Consider the following 13839-nt stretch of genomic DNA (forward strand, 5'->3'; position numbering starts at 1 on the left):
ATATAAATATGGTTTTCAGTTTATGTAGTATACACTGTATTAATGAAGATAAAATCAGTTGTGCAAAAATATTTCTTATTCCTTAGTAATATATGGTCCTAAATTTATGAAAGCAAGATTAAGACAGAAATAAAACTGAATATCTAAATTAACTGAATTATTCACCTTGGGTGGGCACAGCATTGGTAGAGAATAAATTCCTATGACATGAAGAGACTTGGCTGGTAAGTGGTTGCTGTAGTTCTGGGTTTGTAGAATGCTTTGCCACCAAATTGGAAGATGGTATGTTAACTGGTTGGAAACCACCTGTGTTGATTGCAGAGCTAATGAGATGAGACTAAGAGACAAAAGGTACAAAGTTAATTTAAAAAAAAAAAAGGAATTATAGCTATTTAACAAACAATCTGAACAAGCAAATATGTAATATACTTATACTAATTGGGATCCGGGGGGAAAAAATGATAGGCAGCAGGCTAAGAAAACTAATATTTGCTCACTGTTTTGAAAGGTAGAACAAAACAAAACTGACATATAGGAATCTCTCCCCGCTCCAAAAAAGGGGGGAAATAAGCATTCCCATTCTGGCTGGTTCCCAAAAACACAGACATTAGGATAAGAGGGATTTTTTCCCCAAATTCTTAGGGTATGTCTACATGTGATTGCAGCTCAGGTAGACATACCCAATTTAGCTTTAATCTAGCTAGCCCAGGTAGTGGAGCAGTGAAGCTATGGCAGCACATGCTTCAGTGCAGGCTGTTCAAACCCATCCAGAACGGTGGGTAATACTCCCGGGGCTAGTCTTCGCTGAAATGCACACTGATGCAGATCCACTGCAGATTAAAACTAGCTCAGGTTTGTCTACCTACGCTACAATCACATAATAACATTGCTGTCAGGCATGTGTGTAAGTTGAAAGCTTCCCAAACAATCTAAGGTACTTGTTTCCATGACAGTGGTATCCAATGGCCTCACAATCTAATGTATTTATCTTCACAACCCCCTTATGAGGTAGGGAAGTGTTGTTATCCTCATTTTACAGATGAAGAACTAAAACAGAGAAGCCAAGTGATTGGCTCAAGGTCAAACAGGAAGTCTGTGGCAGATCAGGAATTTGAACCCTATTCTCCAAGTCTAGGCTAACCACTAACCTCCCTAACCACTGGATCATCCTCCCTCTCTGGAACTAGGTCATAAAACCTCTCTGTCCTATACCACACATTCTCCTCTGCAATTTTAACTGCTTCGACAGGTAAGAAGCCACCAAACGAATCCCCCTGGCATATACATATGGGCACAATAACAATCCCATACATGTGAAAGTACTGTCGCAGCTTTACTCAATTAAAGAAATTTAACAACAAACTTCAGTATAACTAACACCAAGACACAGAGGCAGAGAAACAGCAAGAAGCTCTATGCTTCTATGCAGGTACCTGAACATGTATTTGTTGCTGTTGTAACTTTTCAAGATGCTGAAGCCGCTGTTCCATGAACACATTCATCTGTTTTTCAAGCTCGTTGACTCTGTCATGACAACGGGATCTCTCCTGCTGTTGAGTCTTTATATTTGTTTGCTGTTCTGCAACGCGTTGCAGCTGCTTGTCTGTCTCCTGCAGTTTATTGAGCAATGCTGAAACAGAGCTAACTTTTGCTTCCAAATCGCTTTGAACCTGAGGAAAAAAATTAGATTCTATAGCTCAGGTATAGTTCAAAGAGAAGTCTAGTTATACATTTTTAAAACTCTTGAGTTTGAAACCTGAGGCAAGAGGAAGCAGGTATTAATGCCATTCCTATTTGTTCTCAATATCCCTCCCCCACCATCACATCACACACTTTTTGGCATCTATATTTTCTTCAAAAGGTTCAAATAATAATAGTCCTGATTTGGGATGATTTAATAACACAAGAGAACCTTTCCAAAGATAAATACAGCATTAAAAAGGTAGAGTCATTAGTGCCAAGCCACCCTTTACCAAATAAAATGAACAAAAACATCCCTTAAAATAGGCAGTACCAATATTATCAGATTGCTGCAGACTCTCTTTTATGTTAAACCAATTTTTTGTTAACTCTCATTGGCAACCCCCTCCCCCCCCAAAAACTATAGCATATAATTATCGCTCTGAGAAAACTGGGTTTTTTTTGTTTTGTTTTTTTTAATGCATAGCAGTGTCATGGGTGTTTAAATTTAACAGGATAAACATGGCTGCCAAATCTTTTCCCCCCCTCCCCCCCGAATGCTGCCATTTTCCCAAGAGAAGGGAGGCAGAAGCAGGCATTCTCACTTCCACCTCCCTGCCGAGACCACACCTGCTCACAGGGTTACTGGGGGGTGGCGTGGGGGTTGTCTCATCATCCGGTGCAGTCCGTCCAGCCCAGCCCAGCCTAGGACAGGGATTGGGGTTGACGTGCCCCACACTCAGCTCCGGACCAAGGCTGCTGCACGGTTGCTTCCTGTCCAACTCTCAGGGAGAGGGGGAGGGACAGACAACACATGGCAATTAGGAGCTCTGACCCACCCCACAGCAGTGCCCAACAGCCAAAGGAGCCGAGACCAGGATCCGCTGCTTGGAACACGAGCAGAGATGAGAGAGGGCCCTGCCTGGCGGGGGGATCCGTGTGAGACTTTAGTCCGTCCCTGTTCAATCCTGCTGCTCAATATAATTCTCATAGCTGCTGATGCCCCCTACATAGACCACTGCTTCTGGTGCAAGGCCACAAGCACAGACTGGTGGGACCACATCATCATGCAGGTTTGGGATGACCAGCAGTGGGTCCAGAACTTTTGCATGAAGAAAGCAACATTTATGGAGCTTTGTGAGCAACTTGCCCACATCCTCCAGCGCAGAGAGACACATCTGAGGTCACTCTTGGCAGTTCAAAAGCAGGCTGCTATAGCTGTCTGGAAGCTGGCTACTCCAGACTGCTAGAGGTCCATTGGCAAACAGTTTGGGGTGGAAAGTCGACTGTGGGTAAAGTGGTGGCAGAGGTAACTGAGGCAAACAGGCATGTGGTTTACCCCAAAGTGGTTGACATTAAAGATATTCCAAAGGTAACTGCTGACTTTGAGAGAACGGGGTTTCCTGACTGTGGCGGGGCTATTGATGGCATTCAGGTGCTCATAATTTGCCCTCCTCAAGGAGCACATGAGCACATAAACCACAAAGAGTACTACTCCATTGTTATGCAGGCACTTGTGGACCACAAAGGCAGATTTATGAATGTCCGCTTGGGCTGTACAGGAAAAGTTCACGATGCCAGTTTTTCACCGCTCAGGAGTCTACATTCATAGACAAGCTGGGACACTATTACCACCAAATGACACTGAATTAAATGGTGTTACTGTCCCCATTGTTATTCTGAGGGACCCTGCGTATCCTCTTTTGCCTTGGCTTCTGAAACCATACCCTGATTTCAGAGGCCCTGGCAAAAAAGAGATTTAATTACACTCTCAGCCGGTGTAGAATGGTTGTTGGCAGATAGTAAGGCCTAATGAGACAGAATTATTTCAGGGGCAGATAAAGATTTGCAAAGTCAGACACCTGATTCCCCAGAGGCCAGGGATATATAAATGAGAAGTAAGAAAACCAGGTAAGTATCTATGTGCTTATATGACCCTCCATCACCACCATATCTAAGCACCTCAAACATTACTGATTTTAGTACTGTGCGGGGGTTTACAGACCCCTCCCTAAGACTGGAACTGGACCAAGAAGGCCCTGCCCCTCAGCAGCTGCAGAGTATGCTCCAAATGGAGGACCTGCTTACAATGGGATGGTGGCAATCAAGTGGGGAGAGAGTGAAGGAACAAAGGAAGCCAGTTAGTACCTTCTGGAACAGAGGAATCCACAGAGGAAAGACCTAGACTGTGGGTAAGGCCTAAACCAGGCAGCGAGGGGCCTGACCCCTTTTTCTCTCCCCTTCTGCCTGACAAGGCTAAAATCACAGAACACTGAAAAGGGAGGACTGGGAAGCTCTGACAAACTATCTGAATGGCTGAGACTGTTTGAACAACCCTCTGTGAGGAATGAAGCAGAGGGCTGTGGCCATGCCCCAAACTGAAGAGAACACCGGGCGATGGGTATGAAGTGGCCCAGGGTAGGCTGGTCTGGGTATCAGCTAGAGGGGACAGAAACAATTCCCACTCCTCCCCACTTAAGCCCTGGGTTGAGAGTCAGTGGAAAGGGTGGGCCCGGGTTTCCCTACCCTTTCCTCTACCCTAGACTGATCGGGGCAAGCCAGAGACGGACAGACTGACTTGGTTGCCAGGGCTTCATATTGCCTGATAAACCGCCCCCTCCCTCTGCCACAGGACTCTAGAGACTGAGTCATGGCCTGCCTACTAGGTCTGCTGGCCCTTAAGTGAACCCTACTACAGGTACTATCCCCATTTTCACAGATAAGGAACTAAGGCACAGAGAAATGTAGTAACTTGCCCAAGAGCACACAGGAAGCCTGTGGCAGAGGTGGGAATTCATCCTACATCTCCTGAGTCCCAATCCAGTACCTTAACCCCACGATCATCTCGCTTCTCTCCCATGCTATCTAGAGCATACCTGTGTGCAAACTGTGACCTTCAGGAAACTGCTATACACGTTATGTTGACTGCATAGTCTAGGTTTTTAAATGAGCAGTAAGAAGACTGATCAGTGTCTCTTTTTGAAATACCAGATGAAAACCGCCTCTTGACTTTACAGAAATTCACCTGAATCAAACCTCATTTATCTTTTTATTCTCTAGTTAACACAAACCTGACCTCTCTTTTTTGGATTCCCCAAAATAGAGTTACATCTCAATAAGAAGTTAGAGGAAGTTACTTCTTTTTGGCTTGAACACTGATAGACTGACCAACCAGGTACAGACACATTTGAATTACAGGTGCGGTGTGTTGTCTTAAGTTTTGGCCATCCAGTTTTTATTAAGGAGATTTACACCATAGACAAAAAGTTAAAGCTACACCAAAGGGGATCTATAAACAGCAGTGTATCTATCAAACGTGGGCTTTCTCCCATCCTATTCACTATGTACTGCACAACATCACACTATCTACTGGGACACTTCCCAGGGTACCCAGGGCTGTGAGGCACATCACTACCACCTGCCCTTACCATGAGGGAATCTTGTCTGTGTGGATCAGCCCCCTGACTCCAACAGCCTCTGGCAACACAAGCTGCCTTCCAGGCTTCCGCAAGCCTCATGCTCTCTGTACTGGTTAGCAACAGGTACACACCAACCCCTGAGTCCTCAGAGCATCCCTCTGGAGTCCCCAGCCCCTGATCCACTGAACTCTTAGATCCTCTTCTGATACCAGACACCTCTGTGTTCCTGGGGAACCAGGGTGCAGTATCCAGCCAGACTCATGAAAGACACACCCCCCCCCAGCCTCTGCTTAAACCAAAACCCATCAGAAAAAGAAAACTTGCAGAGAGCAGTGAAGGGCATTGGGAGACACACCTAGACCCCTCCTGACAAGGGTGACAAGATTAAGACATCTCCATTAGCATACAGAATGGAGAGCAAAGACAACTCCCCTAGCCTCATCTGCATGAAAGACGGGACAGGAAGACATCTCAATTTACATACAGAATGGAGAACAGAGAACCACACTGAATTCTGGGACCAGAAAAAGCAGGGAAGCACTGCACCCTGGGAATCTCTGCTCCAGATGCTAACGAACCTATGCCTGCACACACACCCAGCTCAGCAATTATCAGACCAATTCTAGTAATGAATCCTTAATTGATATCCAAATACTGAAGCAGCCTAGTTGCATTGTGAGCTCTCTGGAAGAAACCACCACCCATAGCCAAGAGTGATCAGCTCCTATTGTCTAGTCTAAAGAAAACCCTTGAGTCATCAGCTTACCTATAAACAAATCTAGTGTTCTCCCTTCAACCATTGTAATTTCTCTACAAAAATCCCTACTCACCCTCTAGTCAGGGTGACTATGCATCAGTTCCACTGGAACTCCATCTTCTCCTGACTGATCGTGCTGGGGGCTCTGCCTGTCTCCAGCATTCAGAACCCTCAGCTACCACCATCATCTGGGAACCCTGACCAGTTCAAGCCTCATGGAATGGGTGAGACCCCCACTCTCTCTCTCTTTCTGTTTTCCTTTCTACCTTAAGTATCAACCTTTAATCATGTATGTTATGTTGGTTTAGCTCTCCTTGTGTAGTTATTACTATTATTCAATAAATAACTTCTATGGTTAAGTTGGTTGCTTCTCTCTCTCTCTTGCTGAACTTTACTCGTTTGTGTTTTTAGCTTCCCCCATTCACTCTACAGCAACGCTTCTTTTATCTAAGCTAAAGATCCCTGCAGCGCCCAAATCCTGTGGGGTTTGCTCATCGAGTAGGTTACTGCCAGTAAAATTGTGTCGGGGGAGTGGGGATAGGGACGTGCTGAATTTAGGATGCACAAGGGTAACAGCTTGAAAGTGCTGCTTAACCCAGTCCATGGAGCCCAGGGGCATATAAGGAGAGACAGCTTGGAAGTGCCGCTTCCTCCAGCCCAGTGAGTCCAGAGACATATAAGGGGTCAGCTTGACAGTGCTGATTGACCCGGTCCGCTCAGACTTGCTCTGTTAATGTATGTGTGGGTGTTCATCCGGTTCTGGGGTGGGAGTAACCCAGCCCTAGGGACCCTAGGTCCTGCAGGATAGCTCCATTGGGAGGGGACTTGCAGAAGGGAGAAGTAGAGCTCCATATGTAAACACAAGTGACACAAGCAGTACATTGACAGGATTACAGAACCCCCTTCCCCAGAGGAGTAACCCGAATAAATGAGCATACCTCAAAGTAATGGGCAAATCTGGTAACACTTCTCCTGAGTGTATAGCACACATCAGCTTACAAGAACCAACTCAGGATCACTAATCTGCTTAACATACAGCACTTATATTTACAGTGAAAGCAAGAATAAGTTTATTATCAAAGAACAGAGACTCAACTGACAGCAAGAATACTGGAAACATATGGTTACATATCAAACAAAATCATAATACGCTTTCTAGAACCTCAACTTCACTCGCAAGACATTCCCCTATCTCCTACAGAATAGTTTACTCCCAAGTCCTTTCCTCAGCATTGTCAACCAGGATGTCTGAGATCCTCCTTCCATGTTTGTCTCAAGGCACGCTCCCTTTATATATAAAATATAAAAACAAACTTCTCACATATTTTCTGTATATACATCTCACAATGATTAAGATGACCAGAGGGACACAGACTTTCAGTAGAGATCTTACATGACCCCTTCTGGTAAACCCAGAAGATCCCTGTACCCCAACGTACCCTGTGCCTTCTGCCAATTGGCAACAAGAGGCCCTTGGGTCACACCTACAAATACATAGAAGAGACGCACCCAGTGTTTGTATCCTTTTGTCATCCCCTCCTATCGACCCAATGAGCCATGCTGTTCATCGAGATGACTGTGAGCACATATGAAGAGAATACAAATGAAAGACAGTGGGAGCTTCACTACTAGCCACCTCAGACTTATTTATTATTTCTACTATTTCACTTGATAGAGAACTAATTTTACCAAAAAATCTCTTACTTTGAGAAGTGGAGCTGTTGTAGCAATGGCAGCTGCTGTGGCTGCCGCGATGGTTGCGGCTGAATCTATATTGCTGTGTGCTGACTGGGTATCTTGAGCACTCTCTTTCTTTTCCGTAGATACATTTTCTAAAAGCTGTACCTTCACCTCCTTAAATACTGGAGGGTTTTGGGTTCTATAAATACAAAACATATCTTCCTGTGAATAGCATTCTTGTCAATTACTGATCAAACATAACGTTCCCATTCCCTCCACTCCTTCCCCATAAACTAGCCTTTCCTCAGCACTATTAGCCATTGCGAGGCTTTCCAGGAATACCCAGGGTTGTGAGGGACCGCACCACCCCCTGCCCTTAGCATGTCTTTGCCTGCGATGGATCAGCTCCATGAAACCACCAGCCTCTGGCAACACAAGCTGCCTTCCAGGCCTCGGCAGGCCTTACTCTCTCTGTACAGGTTAGCAACATACACACACCAACCCACAAGCCTTCCAAATGTCCTTCTGAAGTGCTCAGCCCCTGTTTAACTGGACACTCCTAGAACTCCTAGATTCGCTACCTCCAAAGGAATAGTACACATCAGGTTGTAAGAGTCAACTTAACACACAGCACTTAGATATACTTATAGTGAAAACAAGAATATGTTTATTATCAAAGAACAGAGATTCAAGTGAAAGAACAAGAATACAGGAAACAAATAGTTACACATAAAACAAAATCATAACATGCTTTCTACAGCCTAAGCTTAATACACAAGGCATTCCCTATCCCTTACAAGATAGCTTACAGAAAGTCTTTTTCCAAGCATTTTCAGTCAGGTTGGATGAAATCCCTTCTCATAAGATAGACTCCAATGGCAACTTGTCCTCACAGAATGAAGGAATAACTTGGGGGTTCATTTGCACCCAGTTATAGTTTCAGAAGTTCAGTGTCCTACTCCTAAACAGGATAACTCTTGCTGGTTTTGTTTTTTCCTGCAAGCCTCCATAACCTAACGATTGGTATTTTGCTCGGTCTGTAAATGGGCATCTACTGAGAACCACACAATACTTAATTTGCACATGACCAGCCAGAGTGAGATAAGCATCTCTTCCCATTTCCCTGCCAGGAGTATGTGGATTATCTTTTGGTGACCGGTCTTAACTTACAGACCTAAAGAACATAATTTTTAGTATCTATACATAACTTCACATATTTTCTGTACATGCATCTCACAATTATTATGATTTCCAGTATGACACAGACTTTCATTACCGACCTTACATGACATTCTTTGCTGGACCAGCATGTAGATATCAGACCCAGGGGATTCCTGTAACTTTTATGTACCCCTGTGCCCTTTGCCAACTGGCATCAAGAGGTTCTTGGGTCAGACCCATACAGGCATTTACGGCTTCTCCAACAATAAACTTCCTTAAAGAAAAATTACACATTTCTCCCACACAGCTGACACTAAATAATTTTATTTAAATCTTTATTGCAACAAGATAATAAAGATTTGTTACAGAGGTATCATTTGTTAATATTTGTAATATTAAGGGCATGGTATGACTGCAACCATGACACACAATGGGGTTATACACTGGCTGTCACCTAGATCAATTACATATGCAGTTCTAGACTGTGGTATAGACTTGACCTTATTCAAGCAGTCTGTAACCAGGCTACAGTCCAAATTGAAGGCTGCTAGTGGCGGGGACCTTATCTCCTTATTTGTTTGTAAAATGCCTCGCATGCTTTTGGCACTAAATAAATCAGAACAATTCCTGCCCCCCCTTTTTGAACACTAAGGCATTATTCCAAAAGGTTTTTGAAAGCATTAAAGAAAAAAAAATGTACAAAATAGTAAAGACACTGTAGGACAAATAGACTTCAAACCAGAAAATGAGTTCTGAAAAAATACTTCCACAAGTATAAACAGAATATTAATGGAGGAGGATAAAGAACCATTTTCCTTTTACCAGTGCTACTAAGAGGGATCAGGGAAAACAGGAACCACATTTCTTAATAGAAACTGAACAGCTGAGACATTATTAACAGCTCAAACTTACCTCTGCTTTAATACAGCGCGTAAAGCTTCTTTCTCGCCAGTAGTGTACTGAGAAATAAATATATCACCATCTGTGAAACAAGAATATAATATACACGTTGTCAATTTAATTTTCAGGTCTCATTTTATAAAGGTAAAATGAAAGTTATTTCAGTAACATGGAGAAATTTGGTATAAAGTACGTCACAGCTGAATACACAAACCACATTATTTCAGAGTGTAAATGTTTTCTTCACAGATAACAGCTTTAAGTTATGAAAAGACAAACATTCGGCATCATTTAACATAGGGCTAAAAAATCTGAGTATCGTTCACTACTGTGTTTTCAAAATAGTCAGTGATAAGACAACCCAGTGTGCTTTGAAAATAACTATACATTTATTTTCTCTCACATAAAGCATTGAAGAATTTGAGAATGCTGTCAAAATAATGACCTTCTGAATGTGTGCACTACATGACATATACATTTAAATTGTGCAAACTCTAACTGAAACTTTCTAACACACAAAAATGAACTAAAACTGCATGGTATTAATATTACTTTTTCCTGTGCTATCATAAAGTGCAACAAAAGCCTTCACCCACCATCAAATGCTCTAGAACAGGGGTGGGCAAACTTTTTGGCCCAAGGGCCACATCTGGGTATGGAAATTGTATGGCGGGCCATGAATGGTCACAAAATTAGGGGTTGGGTGCGGGAGGGGACTCCAGCTGGGGGTGCAGGCTCTGGTGTGTGGCTGGGTATAAGGGGTTGAGGGTGCAGGAGGGTGCGCCGGGCTGGGACCGACAGGTTCGGAGGGGGATCAGGGCTGGGGCAGGGGGGTGGGGCGCAGGAGGTGGTTGGGAGTCCAGGCTCCGGGCAGTGCTTACCTCAAGCAGCTCCTGGAAGCAGCGGCATGTCCCCTGTCCGGCTCCTACGTGAAGGCACGGCCAGGCGGCTCTGCGTGCTGCCTCATCCACAGGCGCCACCCCCACAGCTCCCATTGGCCTCAGTTCCCAGCCAATGAGAGCTGCGGGGGTGGCGCTTGGGGCAGGGGCAGTGTGCGTAGCCCCCTGGCTGCCCCTACATGTAGGAGCCAGAGGGGGACATGCCGCTGTTTCCGGGAGGTATGCGGAGCCACGGCACGCACAGAGTGGGGCAAGCCCCCAACCCTGCTCCCTGGCTGGAGCACGGGAGCGAGGCAAGCCCCAGACCCTGCTACCCGGTGGGAGCTCGAGGGCCGGATTAAAACGTCTGAAGGGCCAGATGCAGCCCCATGGCTGTAGTTTGCCCACCCCTGCTCTAGAAGGTCCCCTAATCAGGATTCTCTCCCATTGTGCATCACAGAGGACCCCAAATCCAACAGTCATAAGCAAGCTGCACCAAGTTTACTTAGTATAGGATCTTGAAAATTCAGAGGAAGCAGCACTGCTTGCCACAGGTAAACTATGTTACAATACAACCGTACTAATATGCATATTGCTAATCTGCACATTTTATAATGCACACACAACTGAGCAGCCTTTTACCTCCCTCTCAGCAAAGATTTAACAGAAGTTGTAGTAAGATCTCATTATCAATACTACTGTACATTATTTAACAAAACACATATGTTGCATCTTGATAAGAAGGGCTCGGCCCTCCTTCACCCCACCCCGAGGGCTGCACAGAGGGTGGATCTTTTCTTAATATACTAGGTAGTATCAGATGAGGTTAAATTGCACTTGATAAGCAATGAACAAAGTAAACTTTGCAATGCATTAACCTTAGGCCAGGTCTACACTAACTCCCTAATTCGAACTAAGGTACGCAACTTCAGCTACGTGAATAACGTAGCTGAAGTTCGAAGTACCTTAGTTCGAACTTACCTCGGTCCACACGCGGCAGGCAGGCTCCCCCGTCGACTCCGCGGTACTCCTCTCGTCTAGCTGGAGTACCGCAGTCGACGGCGAGCACTTCCGGGTTCGACTTATTGCGTCCAGACAAGACGCGATAAGTCGAACCCAGAAGTTCGATCGATCGCCGCCGAACTACCGGGTAAGTGTAGACCTACCCTTACTCATGTTTAACTGTTTGCTTATTTATCAATTTGTGAAATTCAGTAATTCCCAATGGGATCTCCTCATCAATAATGTTCTAAAAAGTGACTAGGTTTAAAGATGCCCTTTCTTACTCTACAAATCCGATCCTTGTACGTATTTAGTTATATCTGCTAATCTCAGTGTTTAAAGGGGGCAAAGGGGTACGCATTCCTATTTACCCTTGTAATCAAAGAACAGTGAATGTGTGCAACTCCATTGAGGGCAATGGGGTTGCAAAGGTTGACTGAGGTCAGAATTTGCCCCATGTGACAATGAACAATCCAGGAAGAATCACTGACTGATTGCAGACCGAGTTTGCACGGCTGGCAGTTAGAAGCATCTTTATACATGTAAGCTGAGCACACAGAATCTGGAAATCGTTCAAGTACAACTATGGATCTTCTTACTACAGGGACAAGGTCGGCGAGGTAATATCTTTTGTTGGACCAACTTCTGTTGGTGAAAGAGACAAGCTTCAAGTCACACAGAGCTCTTGTTCAGGTGTGGGAAAGGAACTCTGAGCATCTCAGTTAAATGCATGGTGGAACAGACTGTTTAGCATAAGTAGTTAGAACATATTCTAAGGGACCATTCAAGATAGAGTGGCTTGTTAACAGCTCTGCAATCATAGGACAAAAAGAGGGGGTTAGTGGGTTACAGACTGTTGTAATAAGCCATAAATCCAGTCTCTGTTCAGTCCGTGAGTTTCAGTTTCTGGCAGAGTAATGAATTTATGCTCCCAAGCTCATCTTTTGAAAGTGTTGTGCAGGTTTCCTTTGAAGATGAGGACTGATAGGTCAGATATAGAGTGACTGCCTTGTGAAAACCTATGATGCTAGGAGTACCTTTCCCAGACCTGAAGAAGAGCTCTCTGTGGCTCGAAAGCTTGTCTCTCTCACCAACAAAAGATGGTCCAATAAAAGATATTACCCCATCCACCTTGTCTCTAATATCTTGGGACCAACAAGGCTGCAAATACACGGCATACTCCTTTTTACAGTTGTTTTACAGCCTACAGCATAGAACTATACTTCAAAAATTGGCATCTCTGATTTAAATGATCAGGATTGGGGAAAATATTTAGATTTTATTAATTTAAACTCATTTTTTCAACATGGAAACAATGAGCTTTAAATTATTCACTTTTATACAACCAATATAAGCTACAGGAATCTAACAGTTATCCCTATATACAGGGATATCACAGAGACGGAAAAGTTCAAGAACTGATGTATTCTCACAAGGAACCTCAGGATTTACAAATTTATTTTAGATGCACGTAGGAGAGGGGCAAAAGCATTATGAATAGAATAGAATTCATAGCAGTAACTCTCAAAAGAATCAAACACATTTTGAAAGAAATTAAGAAAAACTATTAGAGGAAAGTAATATTTATTATAAAATGAAGTGAAGTAAACATCTTAGCAATTTACTACAAGACCATTACCTGACCACATGGTGCTTCAGTTTAAGATTACACAACCTATCCCCCTCCAAATTGCACATAAGGCACCAAACTCCCAACAGAAGGAATCTCTCACAAACAACTTGTTTAGTTGTAAGTAGGTTCCCATAGCAACAATCCAACCCTTGCACCAATCCTTAAAGGGGCTGTACTTTCTCTTAAGTTTGACAACTAAATAGAGAAAAATCACACACAATCTTCTTTTAGATAGATTTCAGGCCAGAAGAGACTATTATGATCATCTAGCCCAGTGGTCCCCAAACTTTTCATAGATGCAACCCCCCGCTAACCCGTCTTACTCCCTCCCCTTCCCTTCCCTCCTCCCCCCCCAGGAGCCAGGGCCAGGATTGGGGGGGGGGGGGCAGAAGTAAGGGAGCCAAGGCTGGGGCTGGGGCTGGAATGGAGCCACATCCAGGAGTCCAGGCTGGGGGCGGGTCCAGGGCTGTGAGCAGAGCCGCAGCTGGGGGCTGAGGCTGGGTGTAGGGCTGGGAGCGGAAGCCGCGGTCAGGGGCCAAAGTTGGGGGCGGGGATGGAGCCAGGGCTGCGGCTGGGGGCGGGGCCAGGAGCGAGGCTGAGTGGCACTCCCTCCCTGCCCCTGATGGGGGCTGGCCCAGACCCCACCGCACCCCCTCAAATGTTCCTCTGGGGGACATACCCCAGTTTGAGGACCTCTAATCTAGCCTGAACTCCCGCGTAACACTATAG

At 44.7% G+C, this 13839-nt stretch overlaps 1 protein-coding gene across 14 annotated transcripts in view; it reads right to left on the minus strand.

Annotated features, from left to right (window-relative positions):
- Positions 1-13839, minus strand: part of KIAA0586 (KIAA0586 ortholog) — a 112834-nt gene that overhangs the window by 92243 nt on the left and 6752 nt on the right. For 13 of the 14 annotated variants that reach the window (XR_010600822.1, XM_065593823.1, XM_008170952.3 and 10 more), the window contains exons 5-8: positions 9610-9679; positions 7561-7735; positions 1434-1670; positions 166-337 (exon numbers count right to left, since the gene is read on the minus strand). Coding sequence is in view for 13 of the 14 variants with exons in the window: in XM_065593823.1 (XP_065449895.1) it covers positions 166-337; positions 1434-1670; positions 7561-7735; positions 9610-9679 (654 nt within the window). In the remaining variant the exon portion in view is untranslated. Of the gene's footprint in view, positions 1-165; positions 338-1433; positions 1671-7560; positions 7736-9609; positions 9680-13116; positions 13142-13839 lie in introns of those variants that run through there. The other variant, XM_065593829.1, reaches the window with a different exon arrangement.

The sequence above is a fragment of the Chrysemys picta genome, chromosome 4 (genome assembly GCF_011386835.1).
Source record: "Chrysemys picta bellii isolate R12L10 chromosome 4, ASM1138683v2, whole genome shotgun sequence".
NCBI classification, from domain to species: domain Eukaryota; kingdom Metazoa; phylum Chordata; order Testudines; family Emydidae; genus Chrysemys; species Chrysemys picta.